At 37.0% G+C, this 17,221-nt stretch overlaps 1 protein-coding gene across 1 annotated transcript in view; it reads left to right on the forward strand.

Annotated features, from left to right (window-relative positions):
* Positions 1 to 17,221, forward strand: part of POLA1 (DNA polymerase alpha 1, catalytic subunit) — a 184,250-nt gene that overhangs the window by 57,256 nt on the left and 109,773 nt on the right. Inside the window, 5 exon segments of the mRNA XM_041399943.1 lie at positions 8,519 to 8,551; positions 10,111 to 10,203; positions 13,644 to 13,849; positions 15,098 to 15,230; positions 16,758 to 16,889. Of these exon segments, the coding sequence (XP_041255877.1) occupies positions 8,519 to 8,551; positions 10,111 to 10,203; positions 13,644 to 13,849; positions 15,098 to 15,230; positions 16,758 to 16,889 (597 nt within the window).

Here is a 17,221-nt window from a genome sequence, read left to right on the forward strand (position 1 = left end):
ACCCTGTGCCTGAGAGCATTGTCCAGACACTTCTTGAGCCCTGTCAGGCTGGTGCTCTGATCACTTCCCTGAGCAGCCCAACCACCCTCTGGGTGAAAAGCATTTTCCTGATATCCAACCTAAAGCCCCCCCGACTGAGCTTCAGGCCGTTCCCTTCACTGGTCACAGAGTGAAGAAATCAGTGCCTGCCCCTCCTCTTCCCCTCACAAGGAAGCTGTAACTGCAGTGAGGTCTCCCCTCAGTCTCCTCCAGGCTGAACAGACCAGGGACCTCAGTGACTCCTCAAGTTTTTTTGTCCCTGGCACCACCTAAAAAGGCTTTTACTATACTGCTAAAAGAGATGAGAAATATGCACACAGAGCTGTGTCTGAAGGCTTGGAGGAAGTATCCCAAGGCATGGCTTTATGGGACTGAAGATTTAGATGCAATGTAAGACAGAGTGGCAGGGAGTGGTGTTCCAGGCTGACAGCAGAGAGGAGGAAAGTCCTTAGGCATTTGTAAAATAGCCTGTATAAGTAACATAATGTGGAAACATGTAATAATAATTTTTATTATTACTCTGAGGGTAAATGAAAAATTAAACCGGAGCTGGTTTTTTTTTTAAGTACAATTGAGAACTCTCTAGGCATTCATATACACTTGATCTCTCATCTTTTGCATTTGAGCTTTGCTGGAACCTTGAACATCCCAGTATAGTTGGGAAGCTGAAAGTACAGGAACTTCTTCTTGAGTCATTGAGGCTCATTATCTGTCAGATCTGAAGCAGATTATTTTAATGGTCTTTTTCTTTAGAGCAGAGAGATGACCTAGAAAGTGCAAGAGCTTTGTCTGTAACACTGTGCTGGGGGCACTCCAGCGCATGGATGTGCTTGAAGAGGCCCCCTTGCTGTTGGTTACATGGTCCTTCCTGCTCACACATCCCACCCTTTGCTTGCCAGCATGGACATGCACTCCTGCCCCTCTCAGTGCTGGTTCAAACTCTCCTGCCAGCCTGGGAAGCCTGTTGGCATGGATAATTTTGCCCCATTTAGGCAAATGGATCCTTCCTTGTCCAAGCAATTCTTGGTGCTGACACCAGCTGCAACCATGGAGGATGAATAAGTATTGTTTAACTTGATAAAAACACCTGTCATGTTGTCTAAATATATCTAATTTAATGAAACAAAATTATATGCTTTATGAAAATCCTGCATGACATTTAAGAAATTAGTTAAGAGAACTTCCTTTGGAGGCTAATTAGAGGCTAAAATACTTTTCTGAATTTGCATAAATGTTGCTTTGATAGACAATCACTTAGTCAAAATGAAAGAACAGTTTTAAAGCAGTTCAAACCACTTATAAAGATTTTTTGATGGACACAACATCCACAAACAATCTATTCATTACCAAGGCTACCATGTCCTCTTATCTCCTATGAGGAGATCTGTCAGGATCATTTTCAGTGTATATTACCTGTATCTAGTCAGAGATTGCCTTGTTCTGTTTAGTGTAGCTATTTCAAAATGCCCTTGGTTCTTGGAGAAAAAGGCTGTATTGTTCAGTAGAAGGCCTTTTTCTTTTAGGAATACTCATCGGGTAGTGCAAGTGTGTTCTGCATCTGTTTTTCTCTTTAGCACGTGCTTGTCTTCTCCCAGGCCTTCCTTTTCCTCCAAGCACACAAGTTGTGGTTATTACTTAAAAGATGCTGACCAGGAGAACCTTAGAAAAGTTTTAATTCTAGCTTTTTTGCTTTTTATTAAAAAAAACACCCCAGAAACAAAGGGGAGGAAGATTTGATTCTCAGGGAGTTTGTCATCATCTTAGGTAGTGCACTGAGTTTATCTACTGCTTAAAAATGTTTAGTCTTTGGAGTATCAGTTTTATTTCTTTTTCAGCTTCATAGGCATGTTTGAAATGTTTTTGAAATGAATGATATTTTTGAAAAACCATTTTCTCCACTCATTCTGAGACATACTCCCTGATTTCTCCAGGGCTTCTAGTTATATGGCTATGAGAGTAACTTCTCTTGGACATGGGACAGTACTTCCATTTCTGTCACTTCGAGATTGAGAGATATACTTCTATATTTGAAAGATAACTTCTAACACTGTAGTTTTAAACCTGATGTGAAGGATAGTATGGTTATTATTCCCTACTCTGGAATAGATATTGCTGTTATTCAGATGAAAATTTCTATGCTCTGGTTTTAAACCTTGACTGGATTTTGACTTGTATGACTAAAAAGAAAACCTTCATTTATTAGTAATTAATTTCAATTATTTATTGTTTTTGTCATTTTATTTTTTCTGGTGAAAGACTAATTATATTTTGCTGAATGTGTTAAACCTGTTCAGTTTGGGAAACAAAGCAAAGATTTCCTGTCTAAATATTTGTTCATTCCACTGAAACAAATGCTGTTGTTTTCTCTAAGGAGAATGCATATGCATTTAAATATTGAATAACTTAACACATGTTTTGGTATTAATAGGAAATAGTAAATGATGCTTGTTATATTCTTTCTTAATTAGGAGGGGTTTTACTTGTGGTTTGTGATACAGTTAGCTTTTGATACAGTTGAAGTCATTAGGTAGAGCTACCTTTGCATCTTATAATTCAAGTACAAAATGTTCATCAAGCACAAATTTATTTAATGCTTTGGAATAAAAAAAGAATCATAAAAGTTAATGAGCCAAGATTTGTACCACATTCTCTGTGGTTTTAGATGCTGTTGATCTTGTTTCTTCATTAAGTGAAACAGGGATCCTTTTTGCTTCATTTTAGATGTTCAGTTTTGAACGAGTTAGAAAGAAAATAACAGCATGGGTGGGTTGAGCCCTGGTGCTTCTCTAGGAACTGTCCCTGTGTTTGGTTTCTCGGGAGGGTTAGGAGATGCCCAGGCTCTATTTTCTAGTGATAACTAGCTGTGAACATTTTTCACAGCTAGTTATCACATGGACATTGTATTCCTGCTGCTTCTGGGAAACAGAACATTTCTGGGAAGTGGGTCAGAGCCAGGTCAGTTACCTTCTATGCACTCAAGTGATCAGCTTTATTGTTGAGCGCTCCATTTCTCTGTTTCTGAGACTGTAAAATCATTTCTAACACAGAAGTTTTCTGATTTATTTGTTTTTGTTCGTGGTTTTTTAGTTTTGTTCAGTGCTTTTAAGAGTATGTTTCGTTGTTCTTTCTTTTATCCTAATATTAAAATAACCCTTTCCAAAATAGGCAAAATTTGCTTTAGTATAGCATGGTTTGTAATATACTGTGTAGAAAAATCAGTTGTTTCACAATTTAATAAGAGAGCAATTCTGGTTCTCCCATTCTCTTCAGAGGAGCTCACCATGAATACTTGAAATAGAAGTACTGTGGAATTTTAAGGATATAATTGTTTCTGGCACCAAGGGAACATTGTCTTTGAATTCTAATTTGATTCGCATCATCATCTGTGTTTTACTGTAATCTTTGCATTTTTTGTCAAAAATGTGACAAAGGTACACAAAGGTAATTTCTTTGGTATTCAGCACATTTCTGTTGGTGCCTTTTTAATGTTTTCTGTTGTTTGTGAAGGAAAAGATTCTACCTTTTCTTGGCATGCAATCATGTGTCACTGGATCTTTGTGTACCCTGCTTCAACCCTTGGAACCATTCTCCCTAAGGTTTTGGTGCTCCATCCAGTACTGCTGTTATATACAGAAGCTGTGAAAATTGTATTACTGTCTGTCAGCTTTGCTGGGTGGAGTATGAACAGTTAATTTCAGCATTTCTGAAGAAAAAACAAAATCAAAACAAGACAGAAGGGAAAACTTTGGCAGTTTGGGGTGTATTTCTCATGCTGTTAGTGTTTCATAGGAGTGTACATTTTGGGGAAATGTAACTTTGGATGTATTGTCTAAGTACAGTAAATTCTAAGTAAAAGCTCTTTGAAACAAACTTATTAACTACTTGAATCTGATCCCTCAAACTTTTCTAAATCAAGTCCATTGTCTGATAAAAAGACTGAATTGCTAGTCTTCATTCTCTGTGGCAAATAAGGCCTCCATCTTTCTTTCACTTATGCTTAGGGCATATGTGATTTTTTTGTCCAGCAATAGAAACCTTTTCTGAAAATCCTCCTTAGTAAAATCTTTTTGCAGCATCCTGTGACTGTGGTTTATCAGTTCTGGTCTACTTAAGACAAAATCCTGGCAAAGTTAATGAATAGGTTACAAAAATACAGAGGTTCAGAAATACTTAGAGTAGTGAGTTGTGTTACTGGAACACAGTTTTTCTATCTCATTTATTCCGCTGTCCCATGGGAAGGAATAGCTAATTCAAATTACTAAAGCAGGTGACAGAATTATTTTCTTACTACATAATTGCAGAAGTAAATAAATGAAGTGGAAAAATATATCAGGTCTACTCTAGATAAGTGTAGATGGTTTTCAAAAATACAGTTTTTTACAGGGCCTTAAGGCTGTTTGTTTTTCTCCTTGTGCAGAGTGAATGCACAAGGAGTGGTGTGGGTAGGGTTTATTTGTTTGTTTGTTTGTTTGGGGTTTTTTTATGTATGCTTCTCTGGTACAATGTTTTTACAGTTACTGTGCTCATTCTTTTCGGTCGGCTCTTAAGTCTTCCCTTCTGTTCCTTCATGTCTGTGACCCCAGGATTCTGCAGAAAATGTGTGTTCACAGGAGAAGTCTTTGCATCAGCATATTCGTTTTGTACGCTCTCATTGGTTTTTAACTCTTGTACCTTGTGTTGAGAAGCATCCTCTCATCAGAAGGTACTCTTCAGAGGTTTTTAAATAAGGGATCTTCAAAAATACTTGATGTAATAAATAATAGTAAAGCTGTTCTTTGTATATTTATAATTTTAATAATTCCCTGTCTTAAATCACAACCTCATTTAATTAAGTAATTAATGAGTTGGGGTAGGATTAGAGCAGGGAATTTTGCAGTTTGATGAGGGCTTGTCTGCAATTATGATCTTTAAGTTTATATTGACTTGCAGTTCATGGGTGAGAGAATGTGTGTTGCTAGTTTTGCTTTTAGAAGAAAAAAGTTAAAGAGTTTCACAGATGTTCACTGTACTGAGAAGTTCACAGGTTTTTAGAAGTATATGTTTGCTGAGGGGAGGGGGCATGGCTGTACAGATGGGTTGCCAGGCAATTAATTCTTCCGACTTGGAATAGGAGACAATCCGGCTCTCATAAGCAGTGCAGCATTATTTGCAAAAGGAAACTACCCAGTACCATTTTTCCTATTCTCTTCTTTCTTCTGTCTTCCCACCTCCCTTCCTCTGCTGTGCATTTCTGAGAAACTGCTCAGGATTGATATGATAGCAGAACTGTCATTCTCTTTAACATCTAGGTATTTTAATAGAGTCCCATTAAGAATGTATTGCTGACTGAAATATTGGCATGAAGGGCTCTCACTGAGCTGAGCCCAGGAATTAAGAAGTCAGGAAATGGGCTGCTGCATTGCTAAAGAACCTTGTGTGACACAGTATCTCCTGATTGGGGGGATCATTACTGCTATTATGACTCGACTTGCGTAGGAATTTTAAATTTCATCTGAATGTCAGTAATAACCCTCTTAGCAAATTATCCTGAATAAAATCACGAAGGCATTTTATATAATAGGTGTTGAATTACTGGATAGATTTGCTAATTAAATACTCTTTGTTCTGCTGCAGTTGACATTACAGGGTAAGATCTTGAACAATTATTCTCAACAGCTGTACTTTGTTAAGGGAAAAATTAACTACAAAGTTTATTTTTTTTCTACACTTGAAATTGGCAGATTTTTGAAATGTGCTTGAAAAAATTCCATCATCCAGTTGGTAATGAGAGGATAAATATGCAGGTGTTGCTGTGAAATCAGATAACTACTGACTGCCTTGTTAATGAATTTAGCAATACTTTATAACCTTCTGTTTTGTAGCTGTTGGCACTTACAAGTGATCTCCTGTCAGAACGGGTGGCACTAGCATATGCCAGTCACTTGATGAAGCCAACTTGTCTGTGACCCTCTTGCTGTGATTACCTACACCCACTGCTGTCCTCAGGGACAATTGAGAAATGGTTTGTGCACAGCCAGACAATTTTTTTAGTAGGGGGTATTCCTTTTTAAAAAAGGAAAAAAGTTATCTTTCTCATTATTAACGGAATTATTTCAGAGAGTGAAGTAGAAAATGCCAAGGGAAAATTGATGGGCCTTCCTTTCTTTTCAGTATAAACTCTTCATTTTGGTGTAATTTTTCAATTTTGTTTCAGGGACTCCTGTTTGCTTCTGGATTATTAAGGGAGAGGTATAACCTTTCTCTGTAGGAGTTCACTAACATGTGAGAGGAAGGGTTGTGGGGTGGTGAATATGTTGGAATTTTGACTGCTTTATGTGAAATTTGATATCATGTACCTGTGATATGTCTTTAGAATAATTTCAAAACTCCATAGAAAGGTGGTGGGGTTGGATGTCTGAATCACTCACTAGGAGATGAATAGGAGTGGAATACCTTCTTTTTGAGCTTCCAATTAAAATGGAATTGTGTGTGTCTGATTCCAGTGACAGGTACAGCCTAGCAGGAATCTGCAGTTGAGGCTCGCTGTTTTCCTGTCCTATAAAGAAGACTGAGGACAGCTGAGCTTTCTGCAGTTTTGGACTTCAGCAGAGTTCAGGCATCACATTGTTTGAGTGCCTGGTTTGCAGCACCGGTGAATGGTCTTTAAATCAACTGGATGTTTTGAACTTGACCCAGAGAGTGTAAATCCATAGATATCCATATGTGGTTGGGGGATAACCCTGATAAGGACATGTGTTGTGAGTTCAGCTGTGTCAAAATTACATCAGAGTTTGGAACTGAACCTGTCTCCAAGTGCCTTGAGGGGAATACAGCTTTCAGTGCGTAATTCCAGACCAAAAAAAAAAAATCATACTTCCACTGTGGTTATGTAAAGGTTCTGAAATACTGAAGAAACTTGCCATTGCTGTTAAAGGAATGACAGTGTTGTCATCCTGTTTGTGTGCTGTTGTGTAGAGGTGGAGATTTCACCTGTTTCAGAATTCCTTGCTGTGATAGCATAGTCAGCATCACAGTAGTCAAGACTCTTGGTTTCATTAGACTCCTTGGCCTTATGAAAGTAATGAGATTTAATAAGTAATGAACATGATCTTATTCCCACTGAGCATGGACTGCTCTTGCCTGTTTGTCCCTTTTCTTTCCTCATCCCTGTTGATTTCTACTGCTCAGATCCCTGCCATAGGCTTCTTGACTACAAGTCTTGATTCTTCCTTTTGGCAAATGTGGCCAAGAAGTATTGCAATTTAATATGTGAAAAATAGTGAAGGTGAGACTTGGTTACTAAATTTGATGTAAGCTATTCCTAGTGTGTTGCCCAACTGTCTTTTGAGTTCCAAATTGTTTGGGTTTACTTAACAGACTCTGATCTATCATTGCTGTAACATGTGGTTCAGATTAATCCTCAAGAAAATTTAAAGTATAAATATATATGACTAGCAGGATTGGCTGAAGAAAAACAGAGGTTTCTGCTGAGTGGCAGTGGAAAGGACTGACACCAGGGAAGTGGAATCTGGAGCTGGGTGCCAGAGCACCAGGATGTTGTTAAGAAGGAAATGGGGGTTACAGTGGAACTGTGGCCAGGTGACTGAAGGAATGGACCAGATGTTGGTTCTCATGCAGCTGTACAGAATTCACCAAGCTCTTCCTGCTGTTGCAACTACCTTTTTTTTTTCATTAAGCTCATTTGATTGTCCCTTTTCTGTGCTACAGCTGTAACTGTGACTTCAGATGAGGTGCTCTCCCCAGCCTCCACTGTGCTGAGTACTATTAGAGATGGAAGCAGCAGCCTGCTCACATGAGGTCTCTTTAGCTATTTCTCAGGTTCAAAGAGGTTCAGAGCATTTGGAGAACTTAGGATGCATTCTTGGTTGAGAAACAATCCTGGTTACACCCCTTGGTGACCCAAGATATGTGTCCTGCCTTTATCCCAGTTCCTTGTCCCAGTTCTGGTTTCCATAAGGAGTTTGCTTTTTGATGACCTGTTTTGAGATCATTACAAGGGTAATCAACCTTTTGACTAAGTCTTCTGAAGTGAGCACCATCCAGGCTGGACTGAATGAGACAGGATGTTTTTGGGAAAAAATTTAATGACATCAAGAAATAAGATGATGGATATAAAGGCGACAACTGACCTAAATTACTAAAAGAGACTTAATTCTGGCACTTGCTGATTAGGTTGTATTTAAGCCATTTGATTCAGTGCTCTTTTTTTCCTAAGGTAGAATGTGTGTATGCACATGCAATTTTGAGATTTGTTTTAATCTTGTTTTAGGGGAGTTAATAATAGCATTAATACAAGGTCAAACGAGAATTTACTCATGTAATAGGAGTATTGAGGTGACTGTGTGTTGCCAGGAGAGAGGTGGTTTGCTTTGTTTTGAAAGGTGAGAGCATTTGGAGTTAGCAACTTAATGGATATGTTTGCCTGTGTTAGCCTGTAATTATATCATACGCTAATCTTCGGTTATTTTTTTTATTTCAGATTTTGATGCATACCAAGGAGATGGTGCAGAAGGTAATGCTGAGCATTTTCATTAAACAACAACACTTAAAGAGCACACCTGGTGAAATTTTTTTATTCTAGGAGAACTGTAACCCAAACAGACCTGAAATCACTTCTTAGGATGCCTAGTTTACAGATGTAATCCTTCCTGATGGATTATAGCTTTTTTCTTTTCCTACCACAGATATGATCTGGACCCTGCTTGAAGCCTATGTGGGACTGTTTCAAGCAAATTAGCAACAGTGCTAATTAGAGTTTACTCATAAACCTGTTACACCATGTGTTCTAGTGGTTTATTATGGTTTATTTTTTGGCATCCTTTAAACTCTGTCACGGGGTGGTTTTTCAACTCTGTGGAGTTTAACATGGACATAGCCATGTTGTAGTTTTTACAGCTGCATTGATTTTCCACCACTGAAAATGTCAGGTTTTCATTTTTTTTTTTCAAAATTAATATTATGCAATTATATGCATCTGCCAATTTTTCTTCTTGTTGTTGTGACATTTACTGGTGTTGGCAATTTTTCTTTTTACCTTTTTTCTTGCTGTGCTTTTCATATGCACCTCAGGCTTTTTTATGTTCCTCAGTTTGTCTAGAATTTGCTCCATTATCCAGAGTATTACGGAAGTATGGCTGGTGTTTGAATACAGTCTTCTCCATGCAGGGCATTTAAATTGTTACAAGAATCAGAAGTGATGTGAGGGCAGAGTGTCAGTCAAAGAGAAGGGGTTCAGTAAATGTTTGTGTCCGTCTCTGGGTGTAATTGTTCATAGTTCAACCTGGAAAGAGAACTTGTGGATCATAGTAGCTAGTTCCTTCTCCAAAAGGAGCATTCCCTGAAAGATCTGCTGCCCAGGGGAGGACAAACACAGGTGGTTGGATTAGCAGAAGTTAAAAGATGGGAGAGGGAAGATGGAAATAAGAAGCCATCTGCATAACCTCAAAGAGTGAAGAAGAGCAGCCTAGTCTGGGCAGTGCTGTGCTATTCTCAGTTGCTGTCATTCACTAGCCAGTGCTTTCACAGATTTGTTTGACATGGAGAATCTAAGTATTTTTTCTCCATTTTTTTTGCCCAGTAGTATTGTGATGGCTGCAGATGGGATGGGATACCTGACTGTGGTATTATCTTTCAAACACTTTGGCTGGCTGCCTTGTCTGAATTTGCCCAGAAGTCTTGTGGAAGTGATTTTCTTGTGTCTTAGCAGTCCAAGGCTGTTTCTGATCAGTTTCTGCTGTTTCCCAAGATCAGACTTGTTCACTGACTTATTTTTCTAGTATTCATTTAGTAAAATGTTGCCTATTTATATTATGTACACAACTGGACAGTGGTCTTTTTAACATATCAGTGGCTAAAGTTTCTCTATTCTCTTTAAATTTAAATAGGTTTTAATGAAATGTACAGATCTGTCAGTAAAAATTTGTTTTGTTTTCCTGCTAGAATACTTTTTAGTGTTTAAGGGATAGTATATAGATAATGATATTTTTGAACCTTGAAAGTTATGTGGGACTTGTAGAAGATGGGGTGGTTCTTTTTTGTTTTTCAAAGCAATTTTTTTTTTTTTTTGTTTAGATGAACCTTGAAGTGATTTATGGAGACACAGATTCCATTATGATAAACACTAATAGCACCAGTTTGGATGAGGTCTTCAAGCTGGGGAATAAGGTAAGGAACTTTTTCTTTTGAAGATTTCCTACATAGGTCTGTGTTGTTCCTCTGAGATGGTGTTCAGAGAGGATTCTGTGGCACAAGCAGAGAATATGCCATAAGAGAGAACTTCACAATGTGTGGAACCTATGAAGTAGTAAAAACTCATCTATAGCTGCTCTTTTTCAGGTGTAGCTATTCTGTGCATTTTTAAGTGATTAAATGAACCATTTAATTGCATAACAAGCTTTTTTTTTACTAATTCTAAGGTAGCAGAAGAGTATCTCAATATTTGGTATACCAAAGTGTAAGGTACAATTTCTCCTCCAAGTTAATTTCATTTACAACGTGAGCACTTCTGATTTTTTTTTTTTTTTAAATGAAGGATGTATCTCAGTTTAGTGTTGTATAGTTATGTAATTTTTGTGACACTCATTGTGGTACTAGATTTCCAGTGGTAAGTTCAAGTATTAATTTTCATGGTATACCGGCTACCAAAGAAATGTGATTGCAATTGATGATGTGGAAGTTTTGTGGCTCTCTGAAAGTGTGGAAGAAAAGTGAGAAATATTTTAGAACTTTCTAAAGAAAAGATGTAAGAGAAGCTGTTTTTGAAAGATGGAAGAAAATGTGATGAAAATGAGAGCTATGGAAACTCTAAAAAAGCTAAAGAAAGCATAGATGTATTCAGTATAGTATTAAACAGAAGTAAGTTAATTTTAAGGCAGGGAGTGATTCCAGGGTTTTTTAGCATACTTCTACCTTCATGCTAGTGGGAACATTTAGAAGTAGATGCATTCAGGAGCAGAAAATGGGATAATAACTTGATATCATAACTGAGTAGCAGGAGGGCTGCTGGCATGGTAGAAAGCAGTCTTTCATTTCTGTTTGCCACATGCAAGATTATATATAATTTCTATTGTATATACAGCAGTGTATAAGAAAGTTTAATCTTACTCCAGTTGCGTGTGTGTGGTTTCATTCTGGTTTATTTTTTGTCCCTGTGCTCCTATTTGATGGCTAAACATTACAGAGGATAGTTAAATAATAATAACTTTTATGAAATCTGACAGGATGAGCATAATAGGTTAAATACTTCTGAATTAGAGTCAAATTTTCTGAGAGAATAGGTATGTGTTTGAACTTGTCAGCTGCTTAATGAGAGTAAAATCTTAAGCTTTTTTAATCCATTGTACTTCTGTATTATGTATCAGTTGAGGTTTTTTTTTAATTGAACAAAAAAAGGACAGTAAGAGATGTTTTGATTAAAATCATGTACAACATATAAAAAGTGAATAAACTTATCTTTGTAAACCAGCACAATCAAACCTAGCATCAAAATTGCAGATGTTGTGGCTTTCAGTATCCTTTCTGTGGCAGAAAAAAGTGATTCATATCTCTCTCATTTCACGTTTCTTGTTTGTTTGTTTGTTTATTCCTCAAAAAAGTGACAGTTGGTTTTTTTTGCAAACACTTTGATCATTTACATATTCCTTGTTTTGAGTAATTCCTATTAAAAAAATCAGGATAAAGAATTGTCTGTTTTGATGAGGAACACTCTCAAGAAATGTCTCTGCTCCACTGCATAATAATTTCTTTCCCAAAGTTTTGTGTTCAGAGGTGAGGAATATTTACACTGCTTTCACTTTTGCTTTAATGTAGACTGTATGGGAAGGCACAGAGGTTTAATGCAATCAATTACAGTGAGAGCAGTTAGTGAATGTACCCCTGTTCTAATGTAAAGTGTGAATTTATGAATTGTCTTCAGCAGTGAAGCATTCCTCCAAGAGATTAATTTTGGTTTTCTATTGGAGAAAATTCTCTTACATGCCTTCTGAATTCCCCCATCTAATGTGTGTGTTCTCTCCCACCCTTAACCCTGCAGTATTTATATCCATGCCCTTTTCAGTCATTACTTCGCAGAAGTTTTTTCTCATTTTCTGTGTGTCCTTGTGAATCAGATTTGTCAGTACATTCAGTACTGAACTGTTACTGGGTTTTGAGCACTTGGTTAGTATGCTGTAAAAAAGAAAAATTGAAAATTAAAATTGCAGAAAAAAAAGAGGAATTGTTTGACTGTTTTAAGAAAGAATATATGAGCCTTGTAGCAAAATGGTTTTTGCGTCTTGATGCCCTTCAAAACTTAGAAATATACAGGGGACATCAAAGTAATGGTAGTTCCTGCACTAGGAAGTACAGAGATCCAAGAGAGAAAAACTAAGTACACACATATATGTATACACATAAATGAAAAGTTTTTAAGAGAGATTTTGGTTAAAATGGTAATCTAAGTTCAAAGCTGGATAGAAAACCAGTGAGATTTTATGCTGAAGGTCCTGTTCTTGGTGGAGTATCTAGATAGCCTGTATCTGATACGTCTGTATCTAGATGGCAAAAGAACTTGAATGCATATCCAGCTTGAGTGAGACATGAGAAGAGGATAGTTCATAGTTGGTGGTAAAAGTATGAGTGAATACGGATGGTGAAAATCAACAGGGAAAATTAAGTTGTAGAGGAAAGGAAGGAAAGAGTAGACCATGAACACAGAACAGGACACCTGACGTATGCAGATACTCTGTTGAAGAACATAAAGTAAAAACATATGAGAGAAGAAAAAAGCAAGTGGAAAACTTTCAGCCAAGCCAGTAGGTGGGTAAATGTGTACTGGAACCAAAGTTTGTTGTTGAAGGTTCATGTTGAAGGTTCAGAGCTGTTGCACTTCTGTTTCCTTAGAATAGAGGTAAGAGGTACTTGGTACTATATTAAGACAATATATCAGTGCCATTTGAAACTTTTGTATATGGATTAAACGTAGCCTGTGTGTGTAGAAAAACCTCACCTTTTCCTCTCAAGGAAATCAGGCTATAGAAAAGGTAGATATTTTGTGGGGAAGGGTAAAAGAAACTTGCCTGGTTTTCCTGAACATGCACCCACAGAGCTCTGGTCTGCAGTCATAGTTTTTCTCCCCTCGCTGGTTTAGGATGAAAGTGGGAAGAAAGAAAGGTGCTTTTGCAATAATACCTTTGCCTTTTCTATAAGGCTGTGTGTCTTTTCTAAGTGACCATCTCTTGTCTTTGCCTAGTAAGTACATCCCTGCTGTGAAATCCCTTGTTTGCTTAATTTATGTGAGAGGTTAGATGAAGTAGGTGTTTTAGTAAAATGAGCTGGAGCCAGTTATCTCCAAGGTCACTTCAATCTCATGTTTATCTGCCTTGCTTAATTTTATTAAGGAGTTGGATGTACCAAGCTGTAGATACTGAAAAAGTCAATGGGTGAACCTTAATTTTAGTAGTAGCTCATAGTTACTAGTGTGTAATGAATTAATGATATCTGACCAGTCTTTCAAATGTGTATACAAATACACAGTGTGTAGTGTAACTTGTTTTAAAACTCAAGAACAATTGAATTTGTCCATTGTTAATTTGTTGCTTTTGTTGTTAATGTTGGTGCATTTGCAGATCAAAAGTGAAGTGAACAAGCTGTACAGATTGCTGGAAATAGATATTGATGGAATTTTTAAGTCCTTGCTGTTGTTAAAGAAGAAGAAGTATGCTGCTCTGAGTGTGGAACCAACAGGAGATGGGAAATACGTAACTAAACAAGAGCTAAAAGGGCTCGATATAGTCCGGAGAGACTGGTGTGATCTTGCTAAACAGACTGGAAAGTAAGTTTCTTTGTGGCATTGTCTTCTTTGCTCTGTTTGAAACAGTAAACATTTGTACTTACTTTCCTAAACATTTGATAGTGTGTTTCCTGAAGATCACAGCTGGTAACTAACATGAGTGTTAGGACTTGGCTGATTTTTGGAGGAGATGTAAACTTTACCTTCTGCCATTGGTAACAGGTTAGACCTGTGCAAGTCCAAATGTCTCAGAATTTCACTCTCTGGTTTTGCATCTGCTGTGGAAGCTGTGCTTTTGAGTTGTCAGTGTTGGAAATGTTATTTAATAAGCCAGAGTTGAAATCTTGTGAAGATGGTAGATGCTGTCAGCATTTGGAGTTGTAGGTTCTAGGTTGGATGTTTTATTTCCTAAAGAAGCTGGGCTCAGCACTTTGAGTACCCTCTAAAAAAACTGGAAGTGCACTGGGTGCAGCCTGAAGAGGTGGTCCCTTTTCCCAGGACTGCTTCTCTTTCCTTTTGCCATGAGACTTCATTGTGATGGATACTGGATTGACTGTTTATTAATTGTCATTACACAGGGCATATTAATGCTTTAATTCAGTAGAAGTAACACATTTAGCATCATAGAAAGAAAATTACAGAGAGTGGAGAGGTGGTCATCTGGGTGCTGACTCATTGTATTATGCCTCTTGAAAACTTAAACAGCTCATGGTCCAAATGTATCCAAAAATGAATACTTCTCACATCTGTAAAAATACACCACACACTTGCTTACTGTTCTTAAGACTTGCATTTTCTAAGAAAAGATGCATCATAATAGAAGCAAATTTTTCCAAGTTAGGAATGTATTAGTAATTAAAGCTATACAAATGTTGGAGAGTGTTCTTTAGTGACTAACTCTTCTGCAGCTGGCAGATCTTCCAACCACATTTTGCAGCAATAGGCAAGACTTTGCTTACTTGATATGTTCTCTTCTCCCCCGTCTTAAGATACCTGCTGTGGAATAATAAATGGAAAAATGATATAGCAGAAGAAAATAGAAAGTTGCACTCACCCATTCCAAATCATTATTTAGCATTAGAACTATTTGCAATAATTTACTTTTAGTAAAATAAGTAAATAAATAAAACACAAAATAAAATATACTGGTAAATTTCTATATATTTTTCATCAGACTTCATCCTCGGGCTCTTTAACGTCTAGAGAAAATCTAGGGGAAGAGAAGATTGTGTCTGTTGTAATGGTTTTGCACGTGCCAAGCTTTTCTTAATTTTTGTACTGTTTTTGTAGCTATGTAATTGGTCAGATTCTTTCTGATCAGCCCCGAGACATAATTGTGGAAAATATTCAAAGGCGACTTATAGAAATTGGAGAAAATGTGGTCAGTGGTCAGATCCCAGCAAATCAGTTTGAAATAAATAAGGTAAGTGGTCTTGCAGCTCTTTTCTGTCTCAGAAAAACTTTACTGTTCCTGAATATATTGACTGCTGACAAAAATATTTTTAATCCTTATGATACTGTGAAATAGCAGGAGTTTTATTAGGTACTGGATAGTTCAGGACATGCTGCGGAGATCCTACAATTTGAGGGGGAAAAAGCCTTACTGGGATGGAGGCTCCAGAATAATACCTTTGTGTCTTGTCCCATCCTGCTGTTTACCAGGCTCACTCTGCACTTTGAGAATGATATGTTGTTTTCAGGAGAAGTTCTCCTGAGCTGTTACGTTCTATTTCAGGCTTTAAATGCATGAACTGAAGAGTGCAATGGAAAGTAATCAAATACTCTGTTTTCTAGAAAACCCTAATAATATTTCCCTAGAAGGATCTGTATAAAGCTAATAGTCATTTTGAGACCTCATTCAAGACTTTAGTGCAACAAGAAGTAAAATGCTCTGCTTTGTTTACAGCAGTTTGAGCAGCAGCGTTGTGGTTTTGGGGTTTTTTTTTTTGGGAATCCTCAATGATAAAAACTGTATTTTTAGCTTCAGAGACTCCCCTTTCCTGTTGGGGGCAGTTTACCACCAGTGAATTGGTGGTAAAAGGGGTATTACATGCCCCTCTTATGCTTCTAATAGAAGACATCTATCAACAGTCCATCCAAAGTCTGTTTCTTTTGCCAGCTGGACATCTGTCTGCTCTGTAAGACTGTGTTAATCAGTTAAGAAATGTGTTCAGGTTGTCATATGAGTGTAGAGAAATCTGAATTTTATGGTTGACTCAAAAAAAGAATGTTCTGATACATATCTTCTAACAGCTCTTAGTGTCCCTGTAAAAGATATATATAGCAAAATGTTCACTTTAAATTCCTAAAGTTCCTCTGCTTTACTACTTCAGAAAAAAAAAAAAAAGTATTTAACTATTAAGTCAAGTGTAGACATTGTTTCTAAGAATTGGGATGATAGTAAATATTTAAATGTAGCATTTTATTTTGTTTAAAGGAAAAAGTCATTGTGGAATCTCAGTAGTATGAGATACACAGAAATACTTAAATTCAGTTGTACTCTCTTGCTGCAGAGCTTGTTAGATACCCTTAGCTATACAATATTCAGATTTACTGTATGACCTTAATGGAAGAGGAGTAAGAGGGTAATCTCTGGCTCTCTTTTTGTGTTTTGCATAATATTGTCATCTTCAATTTAGTTTAATTTTAAAACAATTGCATTATGATCATAACGCTAATGCATTTTCAGATAGTAATTGTAAAAACATCCTTTTGTTTTATTAATAATATTTATAAAAATTGAAAGACTGGTACCTAGGGCTTAACATATGACAAATTAGTTTCTTACAGTTTTTTTTATCTTACTTTGTGTTTCAGAGGAACTTGTGTATAGTAGAAGGATGAAGATAGCTGCTATGTAATCTTGTCTTTTAAAGTTCTGAGCTGTCCATCACTGAAGTAATAGATTTTTCTCATAGTTATGTTTCTGTTTTCCCCTTTGATATTTTAGGCATTGACAAAAGATCCCCAGGATTATCCTGACAAAAAAGCCTTGCCACATGTGCATGTTGCCATGTGGATAAACTCTCATGGAGGCCGAAAGGTGAAGGCAGGAGACACAGTGTCATATATCATTTGTCAGGTAAAAATGTCTTTCTTTATTGCTAAATACTAGGTATTGTTTTGAGATACAGCAAAAAAACCCCAGCTCAGCTCCTGGGAAAATGTGTTTTGGCATTTCTTTTTGGTGAGGTAGTCTTATCTTTTAAAATAGTTGGTTTTCTGTACTAAATTTAGTTTTATAGAGCATTGTGATCAACTCAGCAACTATTTCCATAAAGTGACTGGTGAAATCTCCCTGAATTCATTCATGTTTGGAACTAGAACTAAAGAAAAAGCCTAGTCTTCATTGTAAGCAGAAGAAAATTCTGGTGGTGAAGAACCTTTCGTTCTTGGAAAGATAATTGTTGTTGT

Source organism: Onychostruthus taczanowskii, unplaced genomic scaffold (assembly GCF_017590055.1).
Source record: "Onychostruthus taczanowskii isolate IOZ18803 unplaced genomic scaffold, ASM1759005v1 scaffold17, whole genome shotgun sequence".
NCBI classification, from domain to species: domain Eukaryota; kingdom Metazoa; phylum Chordata; class Aves; order Passeriformes; family Passeridae; genus Onychostruthus; species Onychostruthus taczanowskii.